General features: G+C 40.8%; 2 protein-coding genes across 2 annotated transcripts; one reads left to right on the plus strand and one right to left on the minus strand.

Annotated features, from left to right (window-relative positions):
* Window positions 1-275: 275 nt before the first annotated feature.
* LOC123991439 (transcription factor jun-D-like) lies at window positions 276-2,096 on the plus strand. The gene has a single exon (XM_046293055.1). It carries the CDS (start codon window positions 635-637, stop codon window positions 1,451-1,453), a length of 819 nt encoding a protein of 272 aa, XP_046149011.1. The 5' UTR covers window positions 276-634; the 3' UTR covers window positions 1,454-2,096.
* An 8,417-nt stretch (window positions 2,097-10,513) lies between these two features.
* LOC123991448 (ras-related protein Rab-3A-like) lies at window positions 10,514-25,850 on the minus strand. Its single transcript, XM_046293063.1, has 5 exons — window positions 25,734-25,850; window positions 17,183-17,407; window positions 15,223-15,341; window positions 11,658-11,782; window positions 10,514-11,197 (listed from the first exon to the last, which is right to left on the minus strand). Exons 2-5 carry the CDS (start codon window positions 17,405-17,407, stop codon window positions 11,007-11,009), a joined length of 660 nt encoding a protein of 219 aa, XP_046149019.1. The 5' UTR covers window positions 25,734-25,850; the 3' UTR covers window positions 10,514-11,006.
* Window positions 25,851-27,232: the final 1,382 nt, after the last annotated feature.

The following is a 27,232-nucleotide window of genomic DNA, read 5'->3' on the forward strand; positions in this document are numbered from 1 at the left end:
GCTCTGCACCACACTTCTTAGATAAAGTCCAAATAATGTTATGGGACACTTAATAGTGACTTGTTTTACTGTACAAAATGCAAAATAAATAGAATAGTGAAGAAAACAAGCACTGACCAACCCCCACGCCTCGATCCAAAGGTTTGCTATGACATCAAACCACAATGCACCGCACTGTTTGCAGTTTACCCGCCTTTTCCATGGTAATATGAATGGTACGTCCCCTTATTCAAATAAAATACTGGAAAAACGTCATTTCTGTCCAATCTCCGCGCTCTGAAGTGACACAATGGAACCTACGAGGATAGAAAAGATGGAGGCAGCGCGCGAGCGCACGCATAGAAACTTCTACCTCTCTAGCTGGAGGCTGGTCATCTATTGTTTCTTATTCATTGTTTCTTATTAAGGAAAAACAAAAAAAGGACATCACTAATGAAGGAAAATAAGTTCAATACACTGAACGTGGACAAGGGTAGGAAAACTTTAAACGCGTATTTGATTTGATTGTGCGCAAATTACGCATCGTTTTCTCTTCAACAACTGAGCTGTTATGGGAACCCCTCTTTCTGTTGTGAGGGTGTGCTGAATTTTTACAGCTGCTGTCATCTAAGAAATATATATATATTTTTTAAATATGATGAAGAAGGACATGATTTTAAACCTGGCAACTTCCACAAATTTAAAGCCCAATCTCCGCGACACCGAGAGCATCCTCATCTCCCCGGACCTTGGCCTGCTGAAACTGGCCTCCCCGGAGCTAGAGAGACTCATCATTCAGTCCAACGGAATGGTCACAACAACACAGACCTCTCAGTTCCTCTACCCCAAGTCGGTAACCGACGAACAGGAGTTTGCAGAGGGATTCGTCAAGGCTCTCGAGGATTTACACAAACAGAACCAGCTGAACGGCGGAACGTGTGCTCAAACGAACAGTATGGACTTAAGCACCAACGTTGCTCCTGTCACCATGCACCTGGACCTACCCGTCTATACGAACTTGAACAGTTACGGCAATGGGCCTTTGGGCACCACTGTCAATTACTCCACAGACACTGTCCCCTTCCCACCACCTCCCTCTCATCATTTAGGCTCCACACAACAGCAAGCGCATTCCCGGCTGCAATCCTTGAAGGATGAGCCGCAGACAGTCCCTGACGTGCACAGCTTCGGCGACAGTCCGCCACTGTCGCCTATCAACATGGACACGCAGGAGCGCATTAAAGCAGAGAGGAAAAAGCTGCGGAATAGAATTGCTGCGTCCAAGTGTAGAAAGAGGAAACTGGAGAGGATATCCAGACTCGAGGACAAAGTTAAGAACCTAAAAACTCAAAACACTGACCTAGCCTCAACGGCAAATGTACTCCGGGAACAAGTGGCTCAGCTAAAACTAAAGGTTTTGAATCATGTGAACAGCGGATGCCAGTTATCACCACATCAAGTTGAAGTGTACTAGTAGCAGGATGACATTTGTCAACCAGCATAAATAAGCTCATTAACCTTTTTTTGTTGGCTCTCAAATATTTCCACTATGTGCATGGAGCCAACGACGTTACAGACTGAAAGGACTTCACTAATGTACGTTTTTGTATACTGTTTACACATTATTTCTCATGGGTGTACTTTACATAGACAGTCCCAAGACTTGACCAAACCAGCATACCGCCATTGTATTACTATATCATAGCCTTATACTGAAAGTAAAAAGTATTTGCATGTTTATTGACAAACTCGAATGTTACCTAACAGGGTTGGGCACATGCCATTTCTTATGCATTTTAACGTTTTTAAGCAAGCATTTATGAACATATTACATGTACATTTTATATTCAATGCTCCACAGTGTCTTATTTCAGTATTTTCTTATATTAATGTGAAGCTGTCATCTTTTGTTGCACTGAATAGTTTATTTCACATTCCTATTTTTACTTGGATTCTGATATCAAATAAACTTTGCTTGATAATACAAGTTACATGTTTTGCTGTCTGTTGTGTTCATTTTCTGATCAATTTTGATGCAACAACAACAGAGCAAGATCCTGTACCCAATGTCTCCACTGTAGGCCTTTATACCAGTTGCGTTTGCACAATAGACTCAATGAATGGGTGGGGCACAGTAAGATATTGCTCAATACATATTTGGGAATTCCAATAAGTTCAAACTTGTGTCCAACCCAAAATTAAAATCCAATGATGTACCTACATTTGTAGCTTATTCAAATCATAAATGATTTCATATGAATAAAAACATGTTTTTTTTGTACAACAGTTTGTTTATGGAGTTGCACAACACATACAGTACCAGTCAATAGTTTGGACACACATTTTTCTTTATTTTTACTATTTTCTACATTGTAGAATAATAGTGAAGACATCATAACTATGGCATAACACATATGGAATCATGTAGTAACTTTAAAAAGTGTTAAATCAAAATATATTTTATATTTGAGATTCTTGCCACCCTTTGCCTTGATGCCAGCTTTGCTTACTTGGCAGTCTCTCAACCAGTTTCATGAAGTAGTCACCTGGAATGCATTTCAATTTACAGGTGTCCCTTGTAAAAAAAAATAATAATTGTGGAATTGATTTCCTTCTTAATGTGAGTCAATCAGTTGTGTTGTGACAAGGTATGGGCGGAAGCACTATTTGGTAAAAGACCAAGTCCATATTATGGCAAGAACAGCTCAAATAAGCAAATAGAAATTACAGTCCATCAATACTTTAAGACATGAAGATCAGTCAATTTGGAAAATGTCAAGAACTTTGAAAGTTTTTTCAAGTGCATTCGCAAAAACCATAAAGTGCTATGATGAAACTGGCACTCATGAGGACCGTCATAGGAAAGGAAGACCTAGAGTTACCTCTGCTGCAGAGGATAGATTTATTAGAGTTACCAGCCTCAGAAATTGCAGCCCAAATAAATGCTTCACAGAGTTCAAGTAACATCAACATCAACTGTTATCTCAACATCATCTGTTCAGAGGAGACTGCGTGAATCAGGCCTTCATTGTCGAATTGCTGCAAAGAAAACACTACTAAAGAACACCAATAAGAAGAAGAGACTTGCTTGGGCCAAGAAACAAGAACAGTAGACATTTTTATTAAACTAGGCAAGTCAGTTAACAACAAAATACAATGACGTCCTACCCCAGCCAAACCCTAACCTGGACAACGCTGGGCCAATTATGCACCGCCCTATGGGACTCCCAATCACGGCCGGTTGTGATACAGCCTGGAATTGAACCAGGGCCTGTAGTGATGCCTCTATCCCTGAGATGCAGTGCCTTAGACCTGCATCAGATGACCTGGCCTCCACAATCACCTGATCTCAACCCAATTGAGATGGTCTGGGCTGAGTTGGACCGCAGAGTGAAGGAAAAGCAGCCAACAAGTGCTCAGCATATGTGGGAACTCCTTCAAGACTGTTGGAAAAGCATTCCAGGTGAAGCTGGTTGAGAGAATGGCAAAATTGTGTAAAGCTGCCATCAAGGCAAAGGGTGGCTACTTTGAATAATATAAAATATAAAAATATATTTAGATTTGTTTAACACTTTTTTTGGCTACTACATGATTCCACATGTTATTTCATAGTTTTGATGTCTTCACTATTATTCTACAATGTAGAAATAGTACAAATAAAGAAAAGCACCTTCTATGAGTAGCTGTGTCCAAACTTTTGACTGGTGATGTATGCCAATGGCACACTTTTCCACTAATTTATGTGAATTTTAAAAGTTTGGCATTTTAGCCAACATTATTGGGTATTTGCTGACTCAGTAGTGTAAATTGTTTGATAACATGCTTTGTTATTCTTATTCCTGGCATCGCATCCGGAGAATGCATTCCATCGTGAAATTGTAGCATTTACCATCAACATATTGGATACAAATCTGTCCATTCATCACAGGAATTCTGTTGACTGTGATGTCAGTCAGTAACATTTGTATTATCATGGGGTCTTGTGCCCTCTACTGGTATAATATGATTGCATGAATTCTGAGTATAGGAATTCAACACAATTAATTGTATCAACACAATTCTCTGCTCTGATGTCTTAAGTTCAACTGAGTGCTGGCTATGCTGCCTTATCAGGCTATTTGGTAAGTCTACATATTATAATTAAGTCCAAAACATGAAAAACAAGACAACTTTGTACAGTATAAAAGTGTTTGCATAGGACCAAGTTGTGGTAGCACAGATCGTTGTTTCCACCCCCCCCCCCCCAATTTAAATCAAGCCTGGATGCTTCATGGATAATTTTATGACAAGTGTAGACACCATAGTATAGACAGCCAGACAGTTATGAGATAGTAGCTATCAGAAGGTCCGAGTTTGCTATGAATGCAGCATCAGAGACCACTCTATAGATAGTATAGGGTAGCGTAGGCGCCTATGAGCCAGGCACCTATGAGATAGTGAATAGCAGATGGTCTCAACGTGCTTCAAATGCAGCATCATAGACAGGGGCTATACAATATGTGATGTTTCAGCGAGTGGCAGGCTCCTGGAAGCAATGTTACGAGCCAAATGAAATGGTGCAACTGCTGTTTGTGTCTTCTGTGTTTGTATATGAGATGCACACTACATTACGGTAGTCATGAAATAATGAACACTTCAATATTGTAACAGCACAAACTTGTATTTTTGTCATTGAATTCCACATGTTCAGTAGATTTGGTAATGTTCACAATTTAACATTGACACTATATTCCCTTTTTGTTATATTACACAAACTACTGCATAATAGTTGTTGTATTCTCACAATTGAAAAACAAAGTAAAAATACATGTAAACCAAGTCAACTGTACTTTCCAGAACAGTGTTTGGTGGATGCATAATTCAAAAAAGAACACAAACAAAACGATTAAATAAATTCCAAAAACAAGCAACACTTTGGGTCTTTTTCTAAAATTACAATACCTTCATGACAACGCAAACCTTATTGGTCGGTTTGGAAACACAAGGTTACCTTCTAAGCAAAGAATAAAAACATCAGCTCAAAAATACTCTTATAGTACTTTTCAAAATTTACACTCAAGTCAAATGTTTGTAGTTGTTTTTTTTGTAACATTGGTGCCATCTCTGATACAACATTTCTCACCACAAATCCAATAAATCCACTAATTCAGTTCTATACTACCTAGAAATAGCAGTGAGAACAAACTGACCCGACACTTTCCAAATGAACCTGAGGTACTAAACCTTTAAAAATAATAAATATATTAATCATCAAGTACAGAATTGCTATTTGTATTGTATTGCTTTGTAATAACGAAAGTTACAGCTTTTTTCCCCTTTTTGTTTTGCAAGCCTGGAGTCAATACAACGCAATCCACACATTAAACATATATACTGTAACTAAAATGTATTTACAGTTTGTTTCAACGAAAGGAAGACCGCATCGGAAAGGAGGAGGACAGTTTACAGAGGGGGATCTCTGGATACTACTGAGAACTCACAGCCATGTGGTATAGAAAATAATGTTGAAAATGTATACTGAACTGCAAGGTACTCAAGTTCACGATGATTCGATACTGTTGTTATTGTAATTGTTACTACAGTAGTATTATTCTATTATTAGTGTTACACAATTATCATTATCGTCCCACATCAAAACTTTGGTGGGACTCAATGAAGTATAAATTTGACCTCTTCATCTCTTGAGGATGATTGAAAGACTGATCTACCTGTGTGACTGTTTCGCACTCATCCGTTCTCTAGTAAAGGCCATTGAAACAACCATTGGTATAATATAATGAAAGGCTTAAGGGAGATAGTGGTTTCGATCACATACAATTAGTAATATATTCTCTCATTTAGATGGAAACGTGCCTGGAGTGAGACCTTGGACTGAATAACCAATTCACAGACAAGAGGCAAAAGGTCATTCATATTTTTCGTCCCTAAATGAAAGTTTACTAAATAGCTTTTTTTTAAACCTATGTTATTGTACAGGATGTGTGATAGTATGATTTCTCTTTTTAATCTTATCTCACTTGTGCAGTCTCATTTAGACTATTTCAAGTCATATGGAGGCAAGTATTGCCCCTGATGTAACATGCACACTGCAATTCATTATTTCTCCCAAATATTTGAAACAAGATAATTGAAACAGATGTAAACGGTGAACGATGCTGACACACTGCAGCTATAGAATGCTCTGCTTTTGTGGCTTCAGCCTTTTTCCATGCAAACTAGCATTCATCTTTACTGCTATTAGTGAGTGTATTAGTACATATCTGAGGGGCTAGTAAGAGCTGAGAAGTTATGTCTGAATGGGCTAAAGGGGGGTGACAATTAAATTAATTAAACAATATATAAATGGATCCAGAGAAAATATACAACATTGATCTCTCATTTTTGATACATCTTCATAGATATTTTCTTTATACTAAAAGAAAAATATATATTTTTAAATGTATACCATATATATCTTGTACTGCACATTATTTACAGAAAAATGTAAAACAAAAATAAATAAAGAGGTGTCTCTGTGTTTTTTAAACTCATCTATAATTTTTTCGTTATTCCCTTACAGGTTTTTTCTATGTACGAAAAGCTTTTAAAAAGAAAGAGGTACCAGTATACAAAAATAAAAGCTGATTGGACAAAAATTTGAGACTGGAATAAGGAATGGTGTTAAAAAATCTATGTTGTCTCCTTTTTGGAAGCAAGGAAGAGGAGCCTCTGCCTCAGCAACAGCTATTTGGGGATTCTAATAAATACACACAACAACAAAAAACAATGACTGATGTAAATTAAATATGTTTACTTATATTTCGCACAGAGAGGAGGGACAAGACCAGTATATATGTACTAGGCTTCAATATCAAGACAATTTTCCAAATTATTGACCTTTTTATGACAACACATAGTTTAATATGGCATTCCCATCAGTCCCCAACAAAGGCTGATATCAGAAAAGCATTAATCTGAGAGACAAAAAGGTAAACAATGATAAGAATTTGGGACAGACTCTGGATAGAGAACTCCATCATGACCACAATCAGGAGAAGAGTAAAGAGTTGTCACTAGTTGTCACTGTCATCCATTCTATTGGCCAACATGCAATCATTGGAAAATAAAATCGATGACCTACGAGCAAGATTAAACTACTAACGGGACATTAAAAATGGTAATATCTTATGTTTCACCGAGTCGTGGCTGAACGACGACATAAATAACATACAGCTGGCAGATTTTACACTGTATCAGCAGGATAGAACAGCAGCATCTGGTAAGACAAGGGGTGGCGATGTATGTATATTTGTAAACAACAGCTGGTGCACAATATCTAAGAAAATCTTAAGGTTTTGCTCGCCTGAGGTAGAGTATCTCATGATAAGCTGTGGACAACACTATCTACCTAGAGTTTTCATCTGAATTTTTCATAGCTGTCTACATACCACCACAGACAAATGATGGCACTAAGACAACACTCAAAGAGCTGTATACCGCCATAAGCAAACGGTAAAACGCTCATTCAGAGGCGGCACTGCTAGTGGCCAGGGATTTTAATGCAGTGAAACTTAAATCCGTTTGACCAAATTTCTACCAGCATGTTAAATGTGCAACCAGAGGGAAAAAACTATAGACCACCTTTACTCCACAAACAGAGATGCGTACAAGCTCTCCCTCGACCTCCATTTGGCAAATCTGACCATAATTCTATCCTCCTGACTCCTGCTTACGAGCAAAAATTAAAGGAGGAAGCACTAGTGACCCAGTCAATAAAAAAGTGGTCAGATGAAGCAGTTTTGCTAGCACAGACTGGAATATGTTCCGGGATTGAGGAGTACACCACATCAGACACTGGCTTCATCAATAAGTGCATCGATGACGTCGTCCCCACAGTGACTGTGCGTACATACCCCAACCAGAAGCCATGGATTACAGGGAACATCCGCACTGAGCTAAAGGTTAGAGCTGCCGCTTTCAAGGAGCTGGAAGCTTATAAGAAACCTGCTATGCCCTCCGACGAACCATCAAACAGGCAAAGCGTCAATACAGGACAAAGATCTAATCGTACTACACCGGCTCCGACGCTCATCAGATGTGGCAGGGCTTGCAAACTATTACAGACTACAAAGGGAAGAACAGCCGAGAACTGCCCAGTGACATGAGCCTACCAGACAAGCTAAATAACTTCTATGCTCACTTCGAGGCAAGTAACACTGAAACATGCATGAGAGCATCAGCTGTTCCGGACGAATGTGTGATCATGCTCTCCGCAGCCAATGTGAGTAAGACGTTTAAACAGGTTAACATTCATAAGGCCGCAGGGCCAGGCGGATTACCAAGACATGTACTCAGAGCATGCGCTGACCAACTGGCAAGTGTCTTCACTGACATTTTCAACCTCTCCCTGTCAGAGTCTGTAATACCAACATGTTTCAAGCAGACCACAATAGTCCCTGTGCCCTCGAACACTAAGGTAACCTGTCTAAATGACAACCGACCCGTAGTGCTCACGTCTGTAGCCATGAAGTGCTTTGAAAGGCTGTTCATGGCTCACATCAACACCATTATCCCAGAAACCCTAGACCCACTCCAAGTTGCATACCACCCTAACAGATTCACAGATGATGCAATCTCTATTGCACTCCACACTGCCCTTTCCCACCTGGACAAAAGGATCACCTATGTGAGAATGCTATTCATTGACTACAACATCCGCAGAGTACGACCCTGCCTCACACAGGAAGCGGCGCAGGTCCTAATCCAGGCACTTGTCATCTCCCGTCTGGATTACTGCAACTCGCTGTTGGCTGGGCTCCCTGCCTGTGCCATTAAACCCCTACAACTCATCCAGAACGCCGCAGCCCGTCTAGTGTTCAACCTTCCCAAGTTCTCTCACGTCACCCCGCTCCTCCGCTCTCTCCACTGGCTTCCAGTTGAAGCTCGCATCCGCTACAAGACCATGGTGCTTGCCTACGGAGCTGTGAGGGGAACGGCACCTCAGTACCTCCAGGCTCTGATCAGGCCCTACACCCAAATAAGGGCACTGCGTTCATCCACCTCTGGCCTGCTCGCCTCCCTACCACTGAGGAAGTACAGTTCCCGCTCAGCTCAGTCAAAACTGTTCGCTGCTCTGGCTCCCCAATGGTGGAACAAACTCCCTCACGACGCCAGGATAGCGGAGTCAATCACCACCTTCCGGAGACACCTGAAACCCCACCTCTTTAAGGAATACCTAGGATAGGATAAAGTAATCCTTCTCACCCCCCCCCCCCCTTAAAATATTTAGATGCACTATTGTAAAGTGGTTGTTCCACTGGATGTCATAAGGTGAATGCACCAATTTGTAAGTCGCTCTGGATAAGAGCGTCTGCTAAATGACTTAAATGTAAATGTAAATGACTACAGCTCAGCGTTCAACACCATAGTGCTCTCAAAGCTCAACACTAAGCTAAGGGCCCTGGGACTAACCACCTCCCTCTACAACTGGATCCTGGACTTCTTGATGGGCTGCCCCCAGGTGGTAAGGGTAGGTAACAACACATCTGCCTCGCTGATCCTCAACACGGGAGCCTCTCAGGGGTGTGTGCTCAATCCCCTCCTGTACTCCCTGTTCACTCATGACTGCACGGCCAGGCACGACTCCAACACCATCATTAAGTTTGCCGATGACACAACAGTGGTAGGCCTGATCACTGACAACAACGAGACAGCCTATAGGGAGGAGGTCAGAGACCTGACCGTGTGGTGCCAGGACAACAACCTCTCCCTCAACGTGATCAAGACAAAGGAGATGATTGTGGACTACAGGAAAAGGAGGACTGAGCACGCCCTCATTCTCAGGGGCTGTAGTGGAGCAGGTTGAGAGCTTCAAGTTCCTTGGTGTCCACATCAACAACAAACTAACATGGTCCAAGCATACCAAGACAGTTGTGAACAGGGCACAACAAAACCTATTCCCCTCAGGAGACTGAGAAGATTTGGCATGGGTCCTCAGATCCTCAAAAGGTTCTATAGCTGCACCATCGAGAGCATCACGGCCTGGTATGGCAACTGCTCGGCCTGCGACCGCAAGGCACTACAGAGGGTAGTGCGTACGTCCCAGTACATCACTGGGGCCAAGCTTCCTGCCATCCAGGACCTCTATACCAGGCGGTGTCAGAGGCAGACCCTAAAAATTGTCAAAGCTCCAGCCACCCTAGTCATAGACTGTTCTCTCTGCTACCGCATAGCAAGCGGTACTGGAGTGTCAAGTCTAGGTCCAAGAGGCTTCTAAACAGCTTCTACCCCAAAGCCATAATATCCCAGAACATCTAATCAAATGGCTATCCAGACTATTTGCATTGCCCCCCCCCCCCCCATACGCTGCTGCTACTCTTTGTTATTATCCATGCATATTCACTTTAATAACTCTACCTACATGTACATATTACCTCAATTACCTCAACTAACCGGTGCCCCCGCACATTGACTCTGTACCGGTACCCCCTGTATACAGCCTCGCTATTGTTATTTTACTGCTGCTCTTTAATTATTTGTTACTTTTATTTCTTATTCTTCTTTTTTTTAAGGTATTTTTTTACTGCATTGTTTGGTTAAGGGCATGTAAGTAAGCATTTACTATAAGGTCTACACCCGTTTTCGGCGCATGTGACAAATACAATTTGATTTGATTTAGTTACCACAGTCACAAAGACAAAATTGGCTAATGAAATGTATGATTTAAAAAAAAAAAAGCTTTTTGGTCTTAATTTAAGGTTTGAGGTAAGCATAAGGTTAGCAGTGTGGTTAAGGTTAGGTTAAAAATCAGATTTGAAGAATTTACATTGTAGAAATAAGTGGGGTTTAGCCATAATTATGACTTTGTGTCTGTGGTAACTAGTGACAACCAGAGTAAAGGGTGCAGAGGGCACAAGAGGATCATGGGAAAAACAGAGTGAACTTCACCCATTCACCCGTATGGAGTGATAGGTTAATTTGGGGGGAGATGGGTGAGTGGGGGTTGTGAGGGGACCTGAGGATGGGTTGATGTGGGGGGTCGTTAAGCTTTAGCATGCACAGTCCTGTTGGGGGGCTGCGGGCTGCTCGGTAAGCTGGGGCCCTTGTTTGGCCCCTGTGATGGCCGGGTCGGCGGCGTCCAAGCTCTCAGACATCTTTTCGCAGATGATGTCCACCAACCGCTCGAACGTCTGCTTCACATTTATGTTGTCCTTGGCACTGGCCTCAAAGAACTCGAACCCTGGAACATGGTGTCAGAATTTGGATCATAATGTGGTGGAGGTAGTTTGTCAAGCTAGCCTCATGTTTTATGTAATCTTGCCCATTGGCATCTAAAGCTAATATCTGGGATTAAGCTAAACAAGACTACTTTGTATTGCCATTGTGTCATCCCTGTATGACATTTGGTGTCAGCTGTGAGATCTGTGTTCAACAGACAATTAGGCACAATTATATTTGTTTGTTTGCTTATGCCGCTGCTCCGGCATGCACTCTGGATAAAAGCAACTTCTACTAAGCGATTGCAACCAAATTATACATGTTATTGTTTAGCTGACAACTCAGACGATATAATCAAATCATCAGATATGTAGCAGCATTAACATCACCAGTATCATTGAATGTACCTCATGTAATATCCATACATAGCTAATGTAGTTGTGGTGAGACCTGTGAGTTGGTGTTGTGTGATGTAAACTCACCCAAGTGTTCAGAGAGCTGCCTACCCCGGTCTGCTGCCACCACCTTCTCGTCCTCCATGTCACACTTGTTTCCCACCAGCAGGACCTGCGCGTTGTCCCAAGAGTAAGTCTTGATCTGGGTTGACCTGTGGCAGCCATACATTTTTTTATTTTTTTATTTTATTTGATTTAACCTTTATTTAACCAGGAAGGGCTCTTTGAGATTTAAAATCTATTTTTCAAGAGCGTCCTGGCCAAGATAGGCAGCACCAAGTCATTACAAAAATTACAGACAAACAACATGAAAAACAACAAGTAATCTTGTAAAAACCATAGAATTCACAAGAGAATAACAAAATCAAAAACAGCAAATTAAAAACATCGACGGGTCAGGGAATCAGCCTCAAAATCCTTCATCTGTGATTTAAAAACACCAATCGGGACAAGTTCTTCCAGTTTAAAAGTATTTTGTAAGGCGTTCCAAGACGATAGCGCAGAGTACATAAAAGCCCTTTTACCAAATTCAGTTTGGACATTTGGAACAGTTAGCAGGATAAAGTCCAGCGAACACAGAGAGTACCCACCACATTTCTGAACAATAAAAAGGTAGTAAACCCAAAATGGCTTTGTAAATAAAAGTATACTAGTGCCTGAGCCTACGAGTGACTAGAGAAGGCCAGCCAACCCTGGTACACAAAGTGCAGTGGTGCGTAAGGGTTTTGCAGTTTAAAATAAATCTCAAAGTGCCATGTTAAAGGGTGTCAATTGATCTTAAACACTGAGCGGAAGCATTCATATATAAAATATCCCCATAGTGTAGTAAAGGCATACATGTAGCTGATACTAGCCTCCTTCTGGCTTCAAAAGAAAAACAGGCCTTATTCCTAAAATAAAATCCCAATTTCAGTTTACATTTTTTTGTAAGTTGTTGAATATGCAATTTAAAAGAGAGGACGTCATCAATTAAAATTCCAAGATATGTATATGAGGTTACAACCTCAATCTCCTTGCCCTGACAGGTAGTAATAGGCGAAAGGTTCAGAGGTCTATTTCTTGCTTTTGAAAACACCATTAGTTTAGTTTTGTCAGTATTGAGGATAAGCTTCAATTGACACAAGGTATGTTGAACAGTATAAAAAGCTGTTTGCAAGTTCTGGAAAGCTTTTGCAAGAGACGAGGCACAACAGTAAATAACAGTATCATCAGCATAAAAATTAAGTTGCGCATTTTGGACATTTTTGTCTAAATCATTTATATAAATAAGAGAGGAGGACCAAGTACAGAGCCTTGGGGCACACCATTAAAGACAGACAATTTAACAGACCTAAGCCCATCAAATTGAGTGCACTGAGTTCTATCAGACAGATAGTTAGCAAACCATGCAACTGCATGCTCTGAAAGACCTCCACTCGACAATCTCTGCCTTAGTATAGCATGATCAACTGTATCAAAAGCCTTAGAGAGATCCATAAAAAGTGAGACACAGTGCTGATTTTTGTCAAGGGCTTCAGTGATATCATTTAAAACCTTCATGGCTGCTGTAATTGTGCTATGCTTCTTCCTGAAGCCCGATTGGTACATTGATAAAATAAAGTTAGTAAATACAAACTATTTTAGCTGTTCACTCACAAGGGTTTCAAGTATTTTCACCAGGAGTGACAGCTTTGAGATGGGCCTATAATTATTTAAAATAGTTGGATCTCCCCCTTTTAAAAGTGGTAGGACAAATGCTGATTTCCAGATTTTCAGAATCTCATTTAATTCCAGGGTTAGATTGAACAGAGATGTAAGTGGTTCAGATATGAAATCAGCTGCCAGATTTAAAAAGCAGTGATTCAAAAGATCAGGACCTGCAGGCTTTCTCTGATCTAAGGATTTCAGGGCTTTATGCACCACCTGCACTGAGAATGGCAAAAAGCTAAAAGTTTGACCAGCTCTCACTGGTTCATCCACACATGGTTGTACAGAGACAGAGGACACTGAATCAAACAGCCTACCAGATGAAGCAAAGTGCTCATTGAAACAATTCAGCATTTCAGTTTTGTCATATATAGCAACAGAGTCCTTCAAAACACATGACGATAATTCATTAACATTACTGTTACCAGACATAGACTTAATAGCCTTCCAAACTTTCTAGGGTCATTCAGGTTATCAGTGGTAACAGACATAAAATATTCAGACTTGGCCTTCCTGAGAAGAAAAGAACACTTGTTTCGTAACTGCCTAAAAATAAGCCAATAATCAGAACATAATTTCCTGGCTTTAGCCCAGGTTAGATTACGGTCGTGAAAAATACAAGACAGCTCAGAAGAAAACCATGGATTATCCGCCCTTTAACCCTGAACCTGCAGAATGGGGCATGTTTGTTTACTATTTGGGAAAAACAATCATGAAAGAATTTCCAGGCAGTTTCCACATCAGGGATAAACTCAATCTTGCTCCAGTCAAAATAAAACAAATCATAAAAGAAAGTCTGCTCATTAAAACACTTCAAATTTCTCTTACGAATAAAACGTGGGTTTGTCTTAGGAACCTTAGTATTTCTAACAGCAACAACAGCACAATGGTCACTTAAATCATTACAAAAAACACCAACCACAGAATATTTATGTGGAACATTTGTCAATATCAAATCAATCAGGGTAGATTTATCTGGGTATTTAAGATTTGGGCGAGTGGGTAAGTTAATCAACTGGGTAAAATTCATAGAATTACAAAACATTTTTAAATCATCAGACACCGGCTTTAACCAACACCAGTGGAGATCACCAATCAAGATCATTTCACTGTAAAGAAGTTTATGGTTAAAAAATGGTTCACGATAAGAAAATATAACACACACACACACACACACACACACACACACACACACACACACACACACACACACACACACACACACACACACACACACACACACACACACACACACACACACACACACACACACACACACACACACACACACACACACACACTGATCCTGTGGTTATGAGCAGGTGCGTGAGGGTCAAAGAGACCCGATGAAGACCTCAGGGTCTCAACATTGTTTTTAATAAACTACTATTAAGAGCATAGATCCAGTATGCAGTCTTCTTTTGTTTTCAGCAACCACACAGAAACAGAGATATGGTCCACTGTAGAGCCATAGATAACTTGGGTGACATTTTCACTGCACTGATTCACCTTTCAAGGGTTATCCAAAATTAGTTTGGAATACTGCAGCTTGCAATACGTTCATTTTGGGTTATTGTGAGTAATAGTGTTTTTGCATAGGATTGGGGATAGTGATTAGGAGTGGAAAATGCCGCTTGGTGTCAACAGGGTCCCTGTTACAATCATGAATCTTAAACAAACTAGAAATATCTATGTGGCTCAAGTTTGTTTTTTATTTAGAAAAGGTCAACAAATTGTTATCACTCTGTTGTTCTTTCTGAAGAAAAGGTTGATAAACCAATTGAACCTCCTAGAGTCAGGCCTGTACTGTATCAAGGAATACTGATCTATTTTTGTCCACCACTGTTGTAGCCTACTATTAATTTGCCATATGGTCACATGACCACATTCCTGCGCAATCACTTACCAGTCCTGCACAGCGTTAAAGGACTCCTCATTGGTGATGTCATACATGAGGATGAAGCCCATGGCTCCGCGGTAGTAAGCGGTGGTGATAGTCCTGTACCTCTCCTGCCCTGCCGTATCCTAGAAACATGACACGCGCGCACACACACACGCACGCACGCACGCACGCACGCACGCACGCACGCACGCACACACACACACACACACACACACACACACACACACACACACACACGTTGCATTACAATGAACACGACAGTTAAATTGACATGCACACCAATCATCTTGCACACCGATAACGACAGAACATTAAAACCCTCCAGTGATATCAAACAGTCTAGCGGCAGACTACTTTTGCTGCCAATTGATGATGATTGCACATCAGTAGCTTTTAGAGACCCTTTCGCATTTCCGCTGTGACTTGCCAAATATCTATTCCCCTCCTTGGTTGGCACGTCAGAAGGGGCAGATTGAGTTACGACCTAGGCTCTAATGAATGCTCATGGAATGAATTAGGCCTCCCTGATACCCAATACTACACCTCTTTGAGCCGTGGCGCAACATCAGCCTCTACCCCCATTACAGATGACAAAACTTGGCTGGTTAGGCTGTATGTTAGGTTTAGGCTGCACATTATCTGTTAAAAAAATCACATTTCTGCTTTGTTTATTTCTAGCGTGCATAATGAATTGGAATGCACATGTAAATATGTAAATTGGGTTAAATATGCACAGTATATTGTGTGAAACAAATGCTTTTATGTTTTAGGTCAGCCGTACTCTATAGGCGAATCGCGGTCTGGATCCGGACCCAGAATGGGGTCAATATGGACCACGGGTCCCAGCAACGTCAGCATAACCAGCTTTTTCAATTTTACTACACTTGTGTGTGTGCTGAGCTGACTGTATGCTGTTCTGTGAAGAAGGGGATGGGGAGCAGTGAGTGTGTATATGTAGGAGGTGAGGGTTATGCACTCAAGGGGAATGTGTAGTAATGGGGAAGGGTGCACAATCAGTCATCGCCTTCTGTGTTTTGATTGGCCAGCAGCCTCTCACTGATGGCCTGGGAAAGGCTGACAACAGAACAAGCCTTCCCTCGTCACAGACACACACACCAACCCACTATAGCACTGTCTGATGTACAGTAGAGACTGTTCATGTTGACGTAAATGCAAACTCTTCTGTACTGTACATGCCCGCAATGATGTACTCCAACACATACACTGAATGCACACAACATTAGGAACATTTTCCCAATATTGAGTAGGCCAGCATTCCACAGGGATGCTGGCCCATGTTGGAATGCTGGCCTATGTTGACTCCAATGATTCCCACATTTGTGTTAAGTTGGCTGGATGTTCTTTGGCTGGCGGACCATTCTTAATACACATGGGAAACTGTTGAGCGTGAAAAACCCAGCAGCATTGCAGTTCTTGACACACTGATTGGATTTAACACATGACATCAATAAGGGATCATAGCTTTCACCTGGATTCACCTGGTCAGTCTGTGTCATGGAAAGAGCAGGTGTTCCTAACATTTTGTCAACTCAAGGTAGAGTAAGAGATCTAAGCAATGATGTATTTCATCCTCATGCCTCTCGGAATGTACTATATTCAAGCTCTAGAGCAGTGATGGGCAACTCTAGTCCTCGGTGGCCGGAGTGGTGTCACACTTTTTCCCCATCCTAGAGATACACAGCTGATTAAACTAATTGCATTTTTAACTGAAGATCATGATTAGTTGACTATTGGAGTCAGGTGTGTTAGCTGGGGCTAGGGCAAAAGTGTTACACTAAACAGGCCCTCAAGGAATGGAGTTGCCCATCCCTGACCTAGGGGTATAATTACCAGGTGAGCCTTACCATGGTTTTGGTAATGGTTGCCAAAAGTGTTGTTTTTGGCAGGGGTCTTGTTACACGGACATATCAACCATATGAAAGGAGCCATCTCCAAATCTCACCCAGATCTGAAGCTTGATCCTCTTGTCATTCCTGTAGATGGTCTTCACCTTGAAGTCGATACCCACCGTGCTGACGAAGGCCGGCGTGAAGGAGTCGTCAGCGTAGCGGAACAGAAAGCTGGTCTTGCCCACACTGCTGTTTCCAATGATGAGGATCTTGAACATGTAGTCAAAGTTCTGGTCTGAGGACTCCTTCTGTCCATAGGTAGCTGTAGCTGAAGCCATCTGAAAGAGTAGAGAGAGTTTGTCAAATAACTGAAATTATCCCTTGTAATTGGAAATATCATGGAAACAGTTCCGATGTTGAATCTTGGGTGATCACAGAGCAGTACTATTATTACATTGTGTTTCTATCAGTGGAGGCTGCTGAGGGGAAAACGGCTCATAAAAATGGCCCGAACGAAGCAAATGGAATGGCTTCATACACTTGGAAACCATGTGTTTGTATTTGATACCATTCCACTGATTCCGCTCCAGTCATCACCACGAGCCTGTTCTCCACAATTAAGGTGCCACCATTCTTTGGTTTCTATAAATGGCCTCTGGCACATCAAAAAGGCATACTTCAAAAGTTATAACCTAGGATAAGCAGTGAAGGCCATGTTAGAAGTACAGATGAAATGATACAGAATGCCAAATATCCACCCAATTGATTTAGCACCATCAAGGCCTGCTTAAGCCCTTGCCAAACACAACTAGCATTAGTGGGAGAAGTACCTAATCATCGTACTTCAGTAAAAGTAAAGGTATATTAATGGAAAAAGACTGCATGAGTTTAACAATTTTACTGTCCTGCTAAGCATTCAAAATGTAACGAGCATGTTTGGGTGTCAGAGAATACGTATGGAGTAAAAAATACATAATTTTCTTTAGGAATGTAGTGAAGTAAAAGTTGTCAAAAATATAAATAGTAAATTAAAGTCCAGATACTCCAAAAAACTACTTATGTAGTACTTTAAATTATTTTTACTTAAGTACATTACACCACTAACAACTAGTACAAAAAAGGGAGAAACCTCATCCATCACGAAGTGCAATTCATCAGTGTTCACCAAGGAGGAGTGGAATTAATTGATCAGAAACTAAACTCTGGAACATCGATAAACCAGAGGCACAAGAAGACTGCATTGCATCAATAACCATTTCATCAGTTCCCATCAAATCAAATGTTATTTGTCACATGCTTCGTAAACAACAGGTTTAGGCTAACTAACTTACTTACGGGGCCTTCCCAAATAGTCTAATAATAACACAAGGAATAAATACACAATGAGTAACGATAACTTGGCTATATACACAGCATACCAGTACCGAGCCGATGTGCAGGGGTACGAGGTAATTGAGGTATATATGTACATATAGGTAGGGATAAAGGGACTAAGCAAAAGGGAGAGATAATAAACAGTAACAGCAGCAAATGTGATTAGTCAAAAGACTTAGTGCAAAAAGGCTCAATGCAGCAATTCCCTTTTGCTTAGTCCCTTTATCCCTACCTATATGTACATATATCAGTTAACTATTTAACAAACTATTTAGCAGTATTATAGCTTGGGGGTAGAAGCTGTTCAGGGTCTTGTTTGTTCTAGACTTGGTGCATCAGTACCGCTTGCTGTGCGGTATCGGAGAGAATAGTCTATGACTTGGGTGGCTGGAGTCTTTGACAATTTTTTGAACTTTCCTCTGACACTGCCTGGTATAGAGGTCCAGGATGGCAGGGAGCTAGGCCCCAGTGATGTACTGGCCAGTACGCGAAACCCTCTGTAGTGCCTTGAGGTCGGACACCATGCAATTGCCATACCAAGCGATGATGCAGCCAGTCAAGATGGTCTCAATAGTGCAGCTGTATAACTTTTTGAGGTTCTGAGGGCTCATGTCGAATCTTTTCATCCAACTGAGGGGAAAGAGGTGTTGTTGTGCCCTCTTCACGATTGTGTTGATGTGTGTGGACCATGATAGTTCCTTAGTGATGTGGACACAGAGGAACTTGAACCTCTCGACCTGCTCCACAACAGACCCGTTGATATGGATGCTGGCGTGCTCAGCCCTCCTTTTCCTGTAGGCCACGATCAGCTCCTTTGTCTTGCTGAAGTTGAGGGAGAGGTTGTTGTCCTGGCACCACACTGCCAGGTCTCTGACCACCTCCCCATAGGCTGTCTCATCATCGTCGGTGGTCAGGCCTACCACCGTCATGTCGTCTACAAACTTAATGATGGTGTTGGAGTCGTGCACTGCCACGCAGTTGTGGGTGAACAGGGAGTACAAGAGGGGACTAAACACGCACCCCTGAGGGGCCCACATGTTGAGGGTCATTGTGGAGGATGTGTTGTTGCCTACCCTTTCCACCTGGGTGCGGCGCGCCAGGAAGTCCAGGATCCAGTTGCAGAGGGAAGTGTTTAATTCCAGGATCCTTAGCTTAGTGATGGGCTTGGAGGGCACAATGGTGTTGAACGCTGAGCTGTAGTCAATGAACAGCATTCTAACGTAGGTGTTCCTTTTGTCTTGGTGGGAAAGGGAAGTGTGGTGTGGAATAGAGATTGCATCATCTGTGGATCTGTTGGGGTGGTATGCAAATTGGAGTGGATCCAGGGTGTCTGGGATGATGGTGTTGATGTGAGCCATGAACAGCCTTTCAAAGCATTTCATTGCTACAGATGTGAGTGCTGTAGGGCGATATTAATTTAGACAGGTTACCTTGGTGTTCTTCGGCACAGGTACTATGGTCGTCTGCTTGAAACATATAGGTATTACAGACTGGGTCAGGGAGACGTTGAAAATGTCAGTATAGACACTTGCCGGATGTTCAGCATCGGTTCAATGTGACAGCAAGATATTCCTTGGCGAGGAAATAGTCCACTGATGATTCTCTGGCACCTGACAGGTATCAAAGCTTTTTACACAAAGTGGAACATTCGGAACTCCCTTATACTTACAACACCTATTTAATGATGGGTTGCTGGTTTTACATACCAATCATTCTGTCTCTCAAAAGATGTGAGCCATTGTCTATAATTTATTCAGCTCTCAACAGTGCATTCTAGAAAGATAGAGAAGTCTGTGCCACATGCAACAAAAATGACTTCAAATGAATGTGACTGGGGCAGACAGATTGACTGATAGGTCACTCGTCCTCTCAGGACATCTTCCCCTGTGGTAGAACAGTAGTGGGACTGGGATTGGTCATACCTGAGCAGAAGGTTACTCTGTAAGAACTTTTGGCGGGGTCACTTCTAATCTTTAGGGCAGCCCATCAGGAGTCGAGGTCCCTAAGGCTCTGTCTATATTTGGACTGCTATCTCTACTTGGCTGCTGCATTGGAACACTAAAACTCCCTGAGATAACGTGTAAACAAGACATGCCCAGTATAATAGGTGCCCCGACAGATCGGTTTACAGAAAACACAGGGATGCTCTCTTTAATAATGGAACATGTTATTTTTCATGAGTCATGATTCTATTTTTTACACAAGAACCCTGAGCTGCTGGTAATAGTACTTGAATTGGATCTAAGTACCTAATAAGGACTTGGCATTCATCATACTTGCCATGTGTTAAATTTGATACAAGTTACAGGGAAACAGGCAAAGGACAAGAAGAACGTCCTGCACATTCTTCTTCCCTGTTTCACTGTATCAGGGTGAGCACACTGCACATTTTTAACCTTAGTGCACCTGTCCCCATAATGTAATTAAAACAAAAAGGCAACAATACTCTTGTTTTGAAGATCTACTGAGGCACTGTTCATATTCAACAAGGATCTCATGTAAAACAGATTCAGCTTTTCAACACAGGACTCTTGTAATGAAAAAAGGAAGCACAAATAAGGTCAATAGCAAAAGCATGCCAGGTATTTATATGCAATCTGATCAATACTGCAAACACAGAATACAATCTAAATAAGTATTGATAAATAAACTGACAAAATGGACTATCCAACCTTCAGTATAATACATCACAAATGGCCGGAACCTGATAGATTCTGGTTTAAAGGTAATCCCTGACAGGTTCTGGTTTAAATGTAATCCCTGACAGGTTCTGGTTTAAAGGTAATCCCTGACAGGTTCTGGTTTAAATGTAATCCCTGACAGGTTCTGGTTTAAAGGTAATCCCTGACAGGTTCTGGTTTAAATGTAATCCCTGACAGGTTCTGGTTTAAATGTAATCCCTGACAGGTTCTGGTTTAAATGTAATCCCTGACAGGTTCTGGTTTAAATGTAATCCCTGACAGGTTCTGGTTTAAATGTAATCCCTGACAGGTTCTGGTTTAAATGTAATCCCTGACAGGTTCTGGTTTAAAGGTAATCCCTGACAGGTTCTGGTTTAAATGTAATCCCTGACAGGTTCTGGTTTAAATGTAATCCCTGACAGGTTCTGGTTTAAATGTAATCCCTGACAGGTTCTGGTTTAAATGTAATCCCTGACAGGTTCTGGTTTAAATGTAATCCCTGACAGGTTCTGGTTTAAATGTAATCCCTGACAGGTTCTGGTTTAAATGTAATCCCTGACAGGTTCTGGTTTAAATGTAATCCCTGACAGGTTCTGGTTTAAAGGTAATCCCTGACAGGTTCTGGTTTAAATGTAATCCCTGACAGGTTCTGGTTTAAATGTAATCCCTGACAGGTTCTGGTTTAAATGTAATCCCTGACAGGTTCTGGTTTAAAGGTAATCCCTGATAGATTCTGGTTTAAATGTAATCCCTGACAGGTTCTGGTTTAAAGGTAATCCCTGACAGGTTCTGGTTTAAATGTAATCCCTGATAGATTCTGGTTTAAAGGTAATCCCTGACAGGTTCTGGTTTAAATGTAATCCCTGACAGGTTCTGGTTTAAATGTAATCCCTGACAGGTTTTGTTTTAAGTGTAATCCCTGACAGTTTCTGGTTCAAGTGTAATCCCTGACAGGTTATGGTTCAAGTGTAATCCCTGACACGTTTAGGTTTAAATGTAATCCCTGACACGTTTAGGTTTAAATGTAATCCCTGACAGGTTCTGGTTCAAGTGTAATCAAACACTTTTATCTTTGAACACCTTGGTTATGAGTGAAACAAGCTTGCGTTTGGACTTGTAGTCTGAACACTAGTGTCCACAACATTCAAGCCATGTGGTTTTTACTTTTATTTCTGAGAAACATGATTTAGATGACAGGATGATAGGCCTAGACCGACCAGTAGGCCATAATTTCTCAATCTTACAAAGGCCTTATTGGAGGTGTGTAAACCCAATCATTGTTATTGAAGCCTCCCTTTCAAGAGATTGAGCAATTAGTCTAAATGTAATTAACAAATGCTTTCTAATCAACTATTGACTGAAATATGCTTATTGCAATGTCATGCCAGGACTTAATGCTCCCTAGACTACCTATGCCTTTCTAAGGACACAAGTCTGGCTGACCAGGAGAACTAATCACACAACTTGGACACAAAATGATGATATTCATCATGATGATCGTACTGTATGTTAGATGAGAGATGCAGATTCAAAATAACAACCTCTACCAACTGAGGACAGGAAGAGGAGTAGCTGCCCGACTAAAGACAATCGTGTTTGTTCCTACATGGCTTGTTCCCTTGTCTTTGAGAACACAGAGCGACCCGTGTCTGACGGGAAGAGGAGTATCTGTGGCATCAACTTGTGTCACTTGTCTTATCAGCCTAAAGAGATTGACAACATAACAACAGGTGTACAACTGGGATGATGCTCTGTGGCTACTCTGTGCTGTACTCCACTCAATATTTATTTTGTTTGAACTACATTGCTTGTAATGACTATACGCTGTCTTCTTATAATATGTACCATATTATATTTTTTCATTTTTGTACATGCGAGTTAAGTTGTTTTTTGTCCTCTAAATTTGGGATTCCATTAAAACACTACAATGAATGTTAATGTTTGTCTCTGTCTTTTCGTATTGGAAAATAATAAACAGATTATAAAAAATAAAAAACAGTTGTGTAATGTCAGCCGGGCCTAGACTGTGTCGGTGCACTATGAGTCAAACACCATTGATTAGTCTTTTGGATAAATTCCCGGTGGCAGCTCGTTAATCCAGTTTTATTCCAGGATGATCCCAGAAAACCTGAGAGTCAGACCTGGGCATGTATTCATATAGCGTCTCAGAGTAGGTGTGCTGATCTATGATCAGGTCCTCCTTGTCCGTGTAATCTTATTCATTACTCTTACTCTGAGACTCTTTATGAATACAGGCCCTGATCCAAACACCTTGAGATTAGGCAAGCTAATGAGAAAGGCAGCTGCAGTTTACCTCAGCTTAATCTGGCCCAAATGAAACAAAACAAGATTTTTATGCTCTTGTGGCTGAATGGAAGCAAGTGTCCGCAGCAATGTTCCAGCATCTAGTGGAAAGCCGTCCCAGAAGAGTGGAGGCTGTTATAGCAGCATATTAATGCCCATGATTTTGGAATGAGATGTTCGACGAGCAGGTGTACACATACTTTTGGTCATGTAGTGTTTATATTTTTAAAAAATGGTTCTGATATGAGGCCTATGTAATGTAAGGCAATATATAATCGACTTAAATGTTAGGACTTTAGAATGTCCATAATATTTTTAGAACCCGTCTACTAAAAACAATTAATCTATTGAAGTGAGATACTTTTAATTGATTTTCCCAGCTAGGCATTTGGATTTAATTTATTTTCTTCCAAAATGAATAACATTTGGGAGTATTTAATGGTATTATAAGCAATTTTACATTACTTTTCATGATACAAATTGTTCATAATTATAAACCTTTAATTTGTTACATTCACTTGAAAATGTTCTACATTTAATCTCCAAGATAATGCGAATTAATGGTGGTCCTCGGAATGGAAAAGGTTGTGGACCACTGCTCTACAGTCAACATATTGCTCAAACTAAGAAATTATACTCCACAACAGACACACACAGCAGACATTTCCAAATCAACTCCCTGCATTCTGCTTACATTTAATTGAATTAATGAAACAAAAAGTGATGCTTCATTACTTGTATTGGAAAACTAAACATAAGAGGGATTTTATTTATTTATTGACAGTGGACTGAATTGGACTGAATCAAATAACATGATAATTCATAGTGAGGCACAAACCAGGGTACCAAAACATCCTGATAGAAGATTGTCTAAGATGGCATTTTCCCCCATCCAATCACATTTCCCCTTTTCTAAGAAGAATAGGAGCTAAATATAGCATACGCTCCCTCAATTTTAGAGCAGGAGATATTATAAACCTGCCAGAATCACAATGTAAGCCTGCAATTATGAGAGTGGGGCTGGGAGTTGTTTTTCTTTTCATGGGATGGGAGGAAACAAAAATGGATGCAGTGTAATCTAATGGATATTGAAGGACAGGCAATTGCGGCCACTATTAAAACATTGAACATTGAAGATTCCTTAAGACTTTTTCTGGGATGCCTTTCCCACAGAGTCCAGCAATAACATTTGAGTATAATCTATTTAAAGTATATACAAGGGAAATGCTCACACCAATTTAGACATGCCTGTATATAATATTGCCATGAGACTCAATAAATCATATTTGCAATAATATAGCCCTCCTGAAACATTGAATAGGCCAGCCACATCATATCTGTCATACAATCTGTATAGTAGGGCTAGTAGCCTAAATGCTCACAGGTTTCTTATCATATAGTGTGGTATATCTACTTTCTGGCATTCAATGTATGATTATTTCAAATTGTCCCAATCTAACATGCAAAATACTCAAGTAGCCTGTTTTAAATCAGTATTTCTTATTAACTGTCAAATTTAATATAGCCTGCAGTCCTATGTTGACAATTCCTATCAAATTTAGGAAGAAAATGTACATTGCATCATCATCCGAAAAATCAACAACGGTGACTTGGGTGAGTGAGCTGTCCTGAGATAACATTCAATAGGTAACTGACAAAGAGGCCCCACTGCTGCTTGCTGATGTGGTCGCATTCACACACACAGCATTATGATTCTCTCCATAGGTTTTGTGGTGTCAAAGCTGTGGTTATATAAAGACATCAAGGATTTAAATAGCCTACAGAAAGAACATTGTAATGCCATTCAGCCTGTACGATCAAAGACGACCATGTTCGTTCCTGTGTTCCCTTTCTGAGCACAGAGCGACCCGTGTCCTACCTATCGACAGCGCATTGGATTTTCCATATGGCATGCTTGATATCAATTCAAGTAAACTATACATTGTTTCCTTGATGTAAGAATTCGGTCGCACTACAAATTAAGGATACAGATACAGAACCAGATCGAGAACCAGACATGCTACTGTAACCGCTGGGCTATTTTAGGAATGCGGATGCTTTTATTTTTCTAGGCTTGAAGTGTTATGTATTACGGCATAATTGTAAGCAACCCATATGGAATATTATATTTCTATGCTACTGCAATTACATTTCTCTCTAAAGCAAGCATATTATGTCAAATTAAGGATATTGTTCCTCCTTTATTCTATTTTGTCAGCTATTTCCACACGAAATCCTTAACACACGTAACACTACACCAAGTATGAGGATATAATGTTAACGGAGAATAACATAATTTCCTTACCTTTAAATATTTATTTTAGACTGTTATTAGACCAATGCACCACCGCGTCTAGCACCTGCAGAAACACCGACGTTATATGACTGACTGACAGTTGACGACTGAGGTGGGCCGGACCTCAATTTTGGTGTGGGTTGATTGATATTTCAAGCCACTAATCCTGGACCACGTTCACCGAAACGTCCTAAAATATTCAAGATACGTTAAACCCAGATCTATTTATTATTTATCCTCCTAGCTTGACCTTCTCTATAATTTATTTCAAAAGAGTGTCAGGAAATCATCAATCGAATGACTTTACATAGCCATGATCTTCAACAACAGCAGTTGATAATAACGAAAGCTTTTTGTTATCTCTCTTTCAATTATTTGAATAATGATGTCTCTGGTGTAAATAGCTTTAGGTGTTGGTTGGGTCTTATTATTACTTATTATCTATTTGGATCATGTAGAGTCTACCACAGATTGCAATAATTGATTGTAGCATTCACTGTTTCCTGTGTTGTAATGGCTATGGATTGGATTGTGCTACAGGCAGCGTAGTGGTTAAGAGCATTGGGCCAGTCACTGAAAGGTCGCTGGTTTGAATCCCTGAGCCAACTAAGTGAAAAATCTGTTGATATGCACTTGAACAAGGCACTTAACCCTAATTGCTCCTGTAAATTCCTCTGGATAAGAGTGTCTACTAAAATGTAAAACATTAATAATTATTCTGAGCGGTGATGAGGAGAGAAACCGGTGGTGCTGTATCTCTGATTCCATAACTCCTCTGAACAATGATAGCAGGGATTTGATTTGGGACTGGAAGAGTGTCTGCCTCTGAATGGATGAGGAGCAGATTGAAGGACAGCTGTGGCTTTGCAAACCCAATCTGGGAACAAATTGGCAATGTAATTGCTGAATTGTAGATATGTTTGACCACAAACCCTTCCAGCCTGTGGTTAAATCATTGGATTTAACCCAAGGATGGTAGGTAATGGATTCATTTGCTTTACTACATTGCAGAATGTTACCCTTTACTATTACACTAGAGCTCACGTCAAATAGAACCCAATAGAATAGGTTCATTCGATTTTCTCTTGCAATCCCATTTTTCAATACGATATCCCATACGGAGACCGAAAGGGCCTGTTACATTTCAGACATGATTGATTACCTCACTGGTGACAGCCACTGGCTGCCACAGCCTACAGTAGGGGTGCCAATAGAGTAGTTGATTTGTAGCTTCCCATGGTGACATATTTTATTTATTTATTTTAATTTTGATTTACTTCACCTTTATTTAACCAGGTAGGCTAGTTGAGAACAAGTTGTCATTTGCAACTGCGACCTGGCCAAGATAAAGCATAGCAGTGTGAACAGACAACACAGAGTTACACATGGAGTAAACAATTAACAAGTCAATAACACAGTAGAAAAAAAGGGGAGTCTATATACAATGTGTGCAAAATGAATGAGGAGGTAGGCGAATAATTACAATTTTGCAGATTAACACTGGAGTG

The sequence above is a fragment of the Oncorhynchus gorbuscha genome, linkage group LG02, assembly GCF_021184085.1.
Source record: "Oncorhynchus gorbuscha isolate QuinsamMale2020 ecotype Even-year linkage group LG02, OgorEven_v1.0, whole genome shotgun sequence".
Classification (NCBI taxonomy): Eukaryota; Metazoa; Chordata; class Actinopteri; order Salmoniformes; family Salmonidae; genus Oncorhynchus; species Oncorhynchus gorbuscha.

Bases quoted from the DNA above. Each gene is read 5' to 3' on its own strand.
- LOC123991448 (XM_046293063.1), bottom strand. From the start codon at position 17,407: ATGGCTTCAGCTACAGCTACCTATGGACAGAAGGAGTCCTCAGACCAG. The intron at 15,342-17,182 runs GTGAGATTTGGA...TCATGTTTCTAG, and splicing joins GGATCAAGCTTCAGATCTGG to GATACGGCAGGGCAGGAGAG. The intron at 11,198-11,657 runs GTGAGTTTACAT...ACCATGTTCCAG, and splicing joins GCAGCTCTCTGAACACTTGG to GGTTCGAGTTCTTTGAGGCC.
- LOC123991439 (XM_046293055.1), top strand. From the start codon at position 635: ATGATGAAGAAGGACATGATTTTAAACCTGGCAACTTCCACAAATTTA.